This window comes from Trachurus trachurus (assembly GCF_905171665.1).
Source record: "Trachurus trachurus genome assembly, chromosome: 14".
Taxonomy (NCBI): Eukaryota; Metazoa; Chordata; class Actinopteri; order Carangiformes; family Carangidae; genus Trachurus; species Trachurus trachurus.
The window spans coordinates 23,521,302-23,531,108 of record NC_139903.1 but is presented as its reverse complement, the minus strand read 5'-3'; the positions used below and the strand labels follow the sequence as shown (position 1 = coordinate 23,531,108).

The 9,807-nt window shown below is 38.3% G+C and overlaps 1 protein-coding gene across 2 annotated transcripts; it reads left to right on the top strand.

The window, feature by feature from the left end:
* The first annotated feature begins 1,880 nt into the window (after positions 1 to 1,880).
* On the top strand, positions 1,881 to 8,578 carry LOC310996758 (transmembrane protein 120A-A-like). Of its 2 annotated transcripts, none has more exons than XM_083986223.1 (12): positions 1,881 to 2,050; positions 3,169 to 3,287; positions 3,723 to 3,854; positions 4,080 to 4,139; positions 4,244 to 4,339; positions 5,103 to 5,192; positions 5,344 to 5,409; positions 6,181 to 6,242; positions 6,508 to 6,600; positions 7,727 to 7,791; positions 7,897 to 7,965; positions 8,050 to 8,578. In XM_083986223.1, the coding sequence occupies exons 1-12, from the start codon at positions 1,973 to 1,975 to the stop codon at positions 8,161 to 8,163; spliced, it is 1,044 nt and encodes a 347-aa protein (XP_083842349.1). In that variant the 5' UTR covers positions 1,881 to 1,972; the 3' UTR covers positions 8,164 to 8,578. The 2 variants fall into 2 exon arrangements, with proteins under 2 accessions (XP_083842349.1, XP_083842348.1); XM_083986222.1 differs by having other exon boundaries at positions 6,505 to 6,600.
* The last annotated feature ends 1,229 nt before the right edge of the window (positions 8,579 to 9,807 follow it).

Below are 9,807 nucleotides of genomic sequence, written 5' to 3'. Positions count from 1 at the left end.
TTCCTATAAAGTAAAAGGGGGAGAACAGCTGTATTGTATGTGAAATGCATATGAGCTTTCACTCTTTGATACAATTAACTCATTAAACTCATAGCAGGCATCAAGTTTAGAAATGTGTGCTGGTGTAAAAAACAAAACAAAACAAGCACACCTTTCTCAATAGTGCACACCTGTGGGTTTTTATTCATTAGTAATTACAGAAGGAACAACTATGATGAAGTATATGTAAGTGAATTAATATCTAATTGTTTGAATTCATGAATAAGGTATAGTCTGTGCTCCCCTTTTTGCGTATTTAATCATAATGGATATTTACACCATTTCCCCCAAAGTTCAGTAAAGTTCACGTACATTTTTCTTACAAAATGCTTCTAAAACTTTTCAAAGATGAACTGTTTGAAATGTGAATGGAAACACAGATAAGTTAAGTGATGGTGACACCTTCATAATATGCTTTTTCATTAGCTAGCAAGTCTAATTGTCATATCTGTAACAAAAGAAAATCAAAGTATATTTCAATCATTTCGTGCTTGAGTCCATACATGGCTCCAGGACAGGTGCTAACAAACCTGCTACAGATGACAGTTTCCCCTGTCTCCAGAGTTACATAACATCTGCTCTAAAAATACAGGCCACATGTAAACACTCAGCAACACATTGCCCTGAAATTCATCTTGCAGGAGACACAGTCCTCTCCCTCACAAAATGACTAAACAGTGTGTACGTGTCATTTAAAGAGTTGTCCCTGTCACACATGGCTGTGGGCAGGGCCTTGGTTTGGGGTTACACTGGGTTGATGAGGATGGACAGAGGTTGTGATGCCTGAGAGACGAAACCCAGGGAATAGTTTTTTACTGGAAGCGCGAGATCGCATACGGGGCGTCTGATTGGACCACGCAGCTGCCAATTAGCAAGTCCAACGCGCAGGACGCACGCGGTTCTGTGAAGTTTACCGTCATTAGGTATGATGAAACCGGAAACTGTGGCCTCATAACTATGGATCTATTACATCCATGCTCATAACCAAAAGCTTAAAAGTGGCCGCCTTGAGGACCTAACATTAGGAAATGATTAAATTTTATTTAAATTTAGATGGGTGCAAATACACAGAGGAAACAAAATCGTTTAAGTATTGGTCGGACTTCTTTAAAGATGCTGCATGCTCAACTGTGGTAGCCTACTGAAAAAGAAAAATCTAAGAAAATACATTCACAACAACATATAAATAAAAAATAAACATGAAATTATATAATCTGACTGCATAATGTCTGGAGTTGACTTGTTTCAGAATATTTCACTGACAAAGGGAAACTTGACAAAAGATGTATAAGACTAAAAGGCATGATTTTATCCTACTATCCTGTTCTACTTTTTTATATTTCTTACAGTGAGAAATGGAATAAAGAAAGGAAGCAATATTGAAAAATAAAGTCGTTTTAGCTTAGTGTGACTTATATTTACACATTTAATACGATGTTTAACTACCTTTTGGAATTTATCAGAAGAACAAATAACAAATCAGGTATTTATCTATTTACTCTTGTAAGTTTGGTATTGAATTTATCTATTTATATTAATTATTTGATGTACTTCAAATGCTGAAAGCAGATTTTCTTGTTGCAGAATTGTTTCCACTTCAAACTGTTTTTTAAATATTTTTTAAATATTTCCATTATTTTATTGTATTTATATTGTATGTAACGATTAATCACTATCTTAATAATTTAGTCATTCATTCGTTTGTTTGTTTTCAGCGTAAGCTTGGTGTATTTTATTTTTCTTTGCACTTTTTGATTTGCTGCTTCAGTAACTTCAGTATCGAACCGTACTGAGGCTTTTAATGTGAAGGCTGTGAACGGAAGTGACGCTCATACGTGGACGCAACTTTGACGCTGACAGCGGTGCAACTGTTGCACAGCGGATCATAAGTGTTGCCCAACTCCTAGAGAGGCTGCTGATGCCAGGCTAGACAATGTTGTCCAGTCCGTCGGGATTCACCGAGTGTCTGCGGGAATGGGACGACCTGGAGAAGGGCTACCAGCAGATCCAGGTAAGTTTAGCGGCGTGTCGAGCCTGTGGTTTACCTATGGAAGTGCGCCCTGGCTGGGTATAGCTAACAGTTTGGAGTGGGTGGGCACTCCAGTCCGTCGACACAGGGATCCGCCCTCAGCAGCTAAAGATAATTGTACTGTGACAGCCAAGAGACAAACAAAAAGTAAGTGAAAGGTGCAGTCGAGTACGGTGTGAGTCATTGTTACTCAAGGGGAACACCACATGGCTCTTTGTGTTGGTCTGTTCAACAGCTTAAGCCGAGAGTGCACTACACATGCAGGAATTAAACCGGATTATGTGAAGAAATGTGGCGTGTTGTAATTTAATATGTTCAACTGTAAGATGGTGAACATACACATGTCTACTGATGAAGAGCAACCTATACACTTACCAATCAGAAAAACCCATGCCTTTATATTATGGTTGTCATTAATGTTTATGATGCATTCAAGAAAGTCCGAAATTTCAGCATGGCTCAGTTCACTTTTATCAATACACTGTCATCACCATGAGGCATTCATGTGACAGTTTTAACAGTTTTAATCCCTCATACAAAATAAGACTAGATAGATAGATAGATAGATAGATAGATAGATAGATAGATAGATAGATAGATAGATAGATAGATAGATAGATAGATAGATAGATAGAATCACGATGAAAGAACACTCACTCACTGTGGATGATCCCAATTAAACATGGTTAAGTGTGCAGCACACTGGCTGAAAGTCACTGTATGTCACATGCTTAGTGGAAAATAAGGAGCCTCTGTTTAAATATAACAAAGTCGTCACAGCTCTAATAATGTAAATAGACAAAAGATTGACACACAGTGATACAGTGAAACCTTGAGGGACAAATGGGAATTTAATATCATGACATGAGTAATGTCAAAGAAATTTGAAGGAATGATTTTAAAGTAACAACAGAAGACAACAATACCAAAAAAATTATAAGATGAAGCTGCTTCTTCATAATTTTTGCACATTTTACCCCAACAGTAAATCTTGGATCATTTACCTGATACTCTCTATGTGCACCTGTTGAACATTACTGTGGAAGATTCACCGCAACTTTATATATTCTTATTCTCTCTTCTTTTTTTTTTACCTCCAGGACACCCATCGCCTATACAAACAGAAACTTGAGGAAGTGACCAAACTGCAAAACACCTGCTCCGGTGCAATCTCACGTCAGAGGAAGAAACTGAAAGAGCTGACTGCATCACTAGAACAGTAAGTTTTGATCAGGGATTCATTGTGACGATCGACAGTTACAGTTTTAAATGTCTTCAGCTAATGAAAAAAATAGCGGCCTATATTTTGGCAAGGAACTACAGTTTAATCATATCCCTCACCACAGAGACTCTGAGGTCTTGTGTGAATGCCACTGACAGAGTTTGTTACAAAGTGATGCGTCTTCTCACTCAGACACCAGCTACAAATAAGAAAGAGAACAGACTTTTAATTTTCACTGATATGTAATTAATGTTGATCAGCTGTCACTGATATCATCACCAGTCGATCCATGGCTGGGAAGCCAGTGAGGGATCAGGTCCTTTCTGCTTCAGGGCAATGACAAGGACTGTAGTAGTGAAAATGGGCAGATGTTTTAACCATTATACAAACAGGTCAGTCACAATGTTTTTGTTGTTTTTTTCCCATTACCAGATGCAAAAAAAAACATCCAACACCCAAGTTAAGTCCAGAAGACGTGGACGCCATCGCTGAAATCGAAGACTCCATCAACGACAGAGCCAATGCCTTCACTGAGATGGAAGCTTTTCTACCAAAGAAGAATGGGTTTGTCTCAATATCACTGCCAATTATCAAACCAGTCATGTTGTTTGTCTATTAGTGCAGCAAACATGGGATACGCCCGACTGTTCAGAGTAGTTGTTCTGGCACAGTGATTGTGTGCTATGGCACGTTGTTGGTCTGATACAACTGTGTAGTGTTTCACAATTCAATATGATGTTTTCACTGTACTGTTTGTATAGTGAGTGACTGCCATGTCCTCCTCTGTAGGTTATACCTCACCCTTGTTTTAGGAAACGTCAACGTAACACTCCTCAACAAACTGTCCAAGTAAGTCTCCACTATCTTCATTTTCCTACGACCCAGAAACATCTGTCAAAGCGTGGTCACGTCACCATCCCATTGATGTGGCTTCTTTTTGCCTCACCACACAGATTTGCCTACAAAGATGAATACGAGAAATTTAAACTGGTCCTCACCGTCATCCTCTTCGTGTTCTCCTTCACCTGTCGCTTTCTGTTCAGCTACAGGTGAGATTACCCTCAGCTGAAAATATTTTACAGTGTACTATGTTATTGTGATGGAGGGATATGTGGAGCAGTCAGAGAGAGAATAGTTCACAACTGCCTGAGGTGGCAGCTGCATGACACATGTCCTCCACTCCCCCTGGAACAGCCAATCCTCTTCTTTATGACAGCTGATATCAAGACAAATCATGTTGTTGCAAAGGGAAGATTCACAACACCCTGCGCATAAAAATGCAACAATAGACTGGCCAATGTGTTCCATATACAGTGCATGACTACAATGAACAACAATGTATCTGGTGTAGATATGCCTGTATATATACTGTATATATATATTTTTTTTTTTATTGTGCAATACCAGTGACAAACATTAAACAAACATAAAGACATGACATAACACAAGACAGGAAAGACCTAGCATCCACAGCAGTCAAAAAAGTACATGGATTGAGATGAATTGTGATAAGGAGCAAAACAAGAAACAAAAGACTAAATAAATTAGAAAATCAAAAATAAACATCAGCAGCCAATCAGTCAATCAATAATTATATATTTTCATAATATAATATGATATTAAAATAATAATACTATAGTTAGAAATAAACAAAATAAGTAAGATATTAAAAAAAAAAAAATGAATCAATAAAAGATACTTGACTCTCACCTGGTGTAGACTGACAGTGCAGCAGAATAAAATATATTATTACGTAATTTCCATTGTGTATTTCAATTGGTTTACTTCATTATCCTCTCCTTTTCATTTCAGAGCTCTTGATGCTCTGTTCAATTTCCTGTTGGTGTGGTACTACTGCACGCTCACTATCCGGGAGAGTATCCTCATCACTAATGGCTCAAGGTCTGTTCTGAATTCTCTGTCTGCATTATTGTTATTATGATAAGAGTAGGCTAGATAGAGGCTTCCTAGAGTTTACAGTGTTAAAAGAAAGACACCCAGCCTGTAACCTTATAAGCCTGTCTGTTTGTTCCCTGTCTTTATGTCCTTTCAGGATCAAGGGTTGGTGGGTTTTCCATCACTACGTCTCAACCTTTTTGTCTGGAGTCATGCTCACTTGGTGAGTGCTGTTATCCACTGAGAGTTTCACACTTTACACAACTGCACATAAAACTATAATCCTCTGGTTGGGTTGAGATATCAAAAAAGTTCTCACACAAAATAAAATGCAAAAGCAAACACAGCACTGTGATTTATAATTGTAAGCACACATAATAAATTCTTCAGCATTACAGGAAATCAGTTCATATTTCAACACTTGGGCTCCGTGGGGATATTACATAAGAGATCCTTTTACAAAACAGTCCCATATTTCACAATGCACCTCATGATTTATAAACTGTAAAAGGCACTAAATATAATTTTTTTTATAAATATATGCAGTGGCAAGAAAACAAAAATGAAGCTTGCATTAATGAAAATGAAATAATCTAGCCTTAAAATGGGGTTTAATCCTCATTTCTTTCATATTGAACAACAACATTCAAAGTTTAGGTTGGAAAATTATTATTTAGTAATATTAAAAAATGATGTGAAACCCTCAGCAGATGACATTATGAAAGCTTCATGTTTCACGGAAGAGATCTGAGAAGTTACAGGATGAAGAATTGTTGGTTTGCATGAAGCTGAAATCACACAGTGACTCTTACTACACTTTTGGGGATTGAAAAGTGAAAAGTGTCCGACTTGTTTGGTCTGAAACATGCATGAATAGACATGATGTCCTGGGAATAAATAGAAAATAAAATATTTTACTCAAAACCAAATTAAAAGCATCACTTGTGTTTGTGCTCCACTCTGACCAGATGTTTGTGGTTGTTTTTGTTCTCAGGCCTGACGGTGTTCTCTACCAGATGTTCAGGAGCCAATTCCTGACGTACTGTCTTTACCAAAGTAAGAGAATCGAGCTCAGCTCCACGCTACAAGATTAATGTACATTATGCAATGCACACTGTTTACTATAACAGACCAGTCTGAATAACTAGATGGACATGAGCTTCAGTGTAACTGTCAGTAGCCTCCAACGTGAAGAAGCCTGTTTACTGTGAGGAAGATAACACACATCACCCTGTATGACAGAAATCTCGTCCAGCTGTGAAGTCATGGTTGTACTTGTGTTCTTGTGTGTGTTTTGTCCTCTGTTCTGTTTGCAAAGTAGGCTTTGTCCAGTTCCTCCAGTACTACTACCAGAGTGGCTGTTTGTACAGACTCAGAGCGCTGGGAGAAAGACATAACATGGACCTTACAGTCGGTGAGTCCAGATTAAACTGCTGTTAGTGTATTTATAGTTGAATGACTCTGGAATAATACGAGGAGAAGGGACTCAATTGATCTGAGCAAGACAGTTCAGTTTAGTTCCTGTCTTTCTTTTTTTTTGACCGGGACAATGCATTTAAACATTAACATGCTGATTAGCTTAGCTATTGCTAATTCTTAATTTCCTTTCCGTAATTGTGTGTACATCAACAATGCAATTGATGATACACTGTAATTTGCCAAAACTAGTCACAAGAACAGTCTAAACATGACAACAACAGCAAACTGTTACAAAATTGTTACAATTAACAATAGATGCAGTTTCCTAGAAATGAGTGCAGTTAATTTGTGTTTCAGCCATTTATGGAGAAATCTGATCGTCCAAAATTAGCTGATTCTCCAAAGTAGAGTGAACAATGAACGAGTTGAGGAGTGTTGTGTTTGTGTAGCGTGTCCACCAGAGGGCGCTCACCGGTCACATCTCGGCCACAGCAGTGGCACGGCTTCGGGCTGCTATGGGGGTCAAGTTGGCTGATGCACCACTTAGGTTCACACTGAAATATCTCAATGACAGTGAGATGGTTTGGCCTGAAGTCTGGTGCAGACATTCATAGTCTCCAGAGGATGAACCCTATTGTCCCCTCAGTTTCTATCTCACACCAGTGTTATGCGGTGCCATCATTAAGTCAATATTCAACTATGTTCAGCACTACCTGAGCAATTAAATCCTCAGCTGTATGTAAAAGCAGGCAAACTAAGAGAACAAAGTAAACATTACACTCGTCAAACACCAGCTTGTGTTAGCCATGTTATCTCTACCTTGTTAGCTTAAGGTAGTGTTACGTGTCTCAGACAGTGACAAGGCAGTTTTTAATGTATTATTTAGTTTGTAGGATTGTTATCAAAAAATGTTTGTCATGAATTTATTTAGGAAAAAGAAATAACCAATGTGAGAGTTTTTATTGAATTTTCAAATTCTCAAATATAATTTCTGCTCCACATATGAGCCACGTTGACTTCTTAGATGAATGCTAGCAAAGCAGGAGGAATATTCTCTGATATTAGTAACAGCTGAAGTAAACCTGAGCTCAGTGTCTCCTCTCTCTTCTGCTGGTGCTCAGAGGGTTTCCAGTCCTGGATGTGGAGAGGCCTGACCTTCCTCCTTCCTTTCCTGTTCTTTGGCCATGTGAGTGGCATGTCTCTGAATATTGTTTACTGCTTTTGGTACTTACATTACATGTTTAGCAGGTTTGGTGTCTGACTGTTGGCTCTTCCTCCTCCTCTCTTACAGTTCTGGCAGCTTTACAACAGTATAACACTCTACGAGATGTTCCAGCTCCCAGAGTGTAAAGAGTGGCAGGTTTGTTAACGTTCAGTTTTCACTCTGTAGTAAACAAATATAGCAGCACATGTGATGTAACCTGTTCAATCTCCTGTGGTGCAGGTTGCGATGTGCGGCTGCTCCTACATGGTTCTCTTCATGGGAAACTTCCTCACCACACTGGGAGTGGTTTACCAGAAATACATGGACAACCAGGACAAGTCCAAGACCTTATAAGACTGGAATAATCTGTCAAAGGAACACTCAGCGTAGCTCTAATATTGTCTTTAGAGCTCAATGTTACATTTGTCGTCCTTGTGGACCACTCATATGCACTGCTACTTTTAGTCCTGTCTTTTGATTTCAAGTCTGTATGATTTCTTATTTGTTCATGAATAATGTGTTTCCAGGCCAAAGACATTATCACAGTGATTGGTCCAAAAAGAAACAAACAAACAAAAAAAACAGGTTCTTACTAAGTAATAGTGTAAGATTGTCTGTTTTGGTCAAAGTCATACAACTTGTCTAAGGAAGTGTTACTGAAAAAAAAACAAATAATGTTATTTGCATTTTATTTATTTAGAGAAATCTACAGTTTGTTGCTCAGCAGCTGCTCCATGTTTTAGCCTCAAAGTGCTCAATAAAACACTCCTTCAAGTCACCACCTGATCTTGTCGTCTCTGTTCCAACAGGTAACTTCATGTTTCAGGTGGTAGAAACTATTTGATCTTATCACTGCTGCAGGTAAGATCGAATAGTTCTACCTGTAATATGCCTTTGCTATAACCCTGTCCACTCCTACTTATGTTATTTAACTGTATCGGCGAACAGTGTACAGTCATTTTGAAACGCAAAAATGCTCTCTTAGACTTATTAGTAATTGCCAGAACACATTTCTTGGAACCTTCTCTGCTTTTCTCAAAACTATAAACACAAAACTCAAAATCAAACTGTTTTAGAAAAACACCACCATTCATCACACACTGCATGGAAAAATGGAAAACACCGAGTTCAGAGCACATTTCTACAGAAATGTTCATTGATTATAATAGAGTAGGGGAAGGTATTTTAATGTTTTCTAAAGAAATATTCACAATTCAGCTTTTGGTCTTCCTCCTCCTCTTCTCCATTGTCCACCTATCTGATTATTTTCCTCAAACACTTTTGAGTTGTTGTATTTAAACTGTGACACTTGTGCTGTATTTGTGTTTGACTTCTGCAGTCTGCATTACAAGTGCATCACAGTACACACTTTGTTTTTGTAGAGTTTTGAAAAAAGGTGAAATGAGATTGACAGCTGTCAAACTCCTGAAAGCTGTTTATGGTTTCGCTAAAGGTATGATAGATTTTTAAAAAAAAAAACAGGTTCAGGCCACTGAGGATTCAATTCAGATAGTTTAGTGGAATTTAGTGTTTTAGCAAATCAGAAAAACAGTAATTAAATGCATGTGTATCATTCTGAGCCTTAGTGCATTACATCCGAATGGCCACAAGGTGAAAGCATTGGATCATAACAGCTGAATGTAAACACCATCCAGGTCCTTCTGTAGACGCAAATACACTGAGTAGATTTCATTCATCAAAACGGCAAATCTTTTCTATATATTTGGACAAACATCATCACACCTCTCTGTGCTTCAGCTCATGTTTTACAGGCTGTCTAGGATTCATTTTTCCAGATGGGCCACGTCTCTTGAGGGTGATACCAGGGCGATTCTGCCATCTGCTGCTGAAGGACTGACTGACGAGGAGGGGCTGAAATATAGTGATTATTGTTCACGTGCCATTAAATGTCAGTCACCAATTTCACTGAGTGAAAGTTATGAGTGAAAGGCCCAGAACAATTGGTGTAGTTTAAACAAAACCGTTATCAGGCCTCAG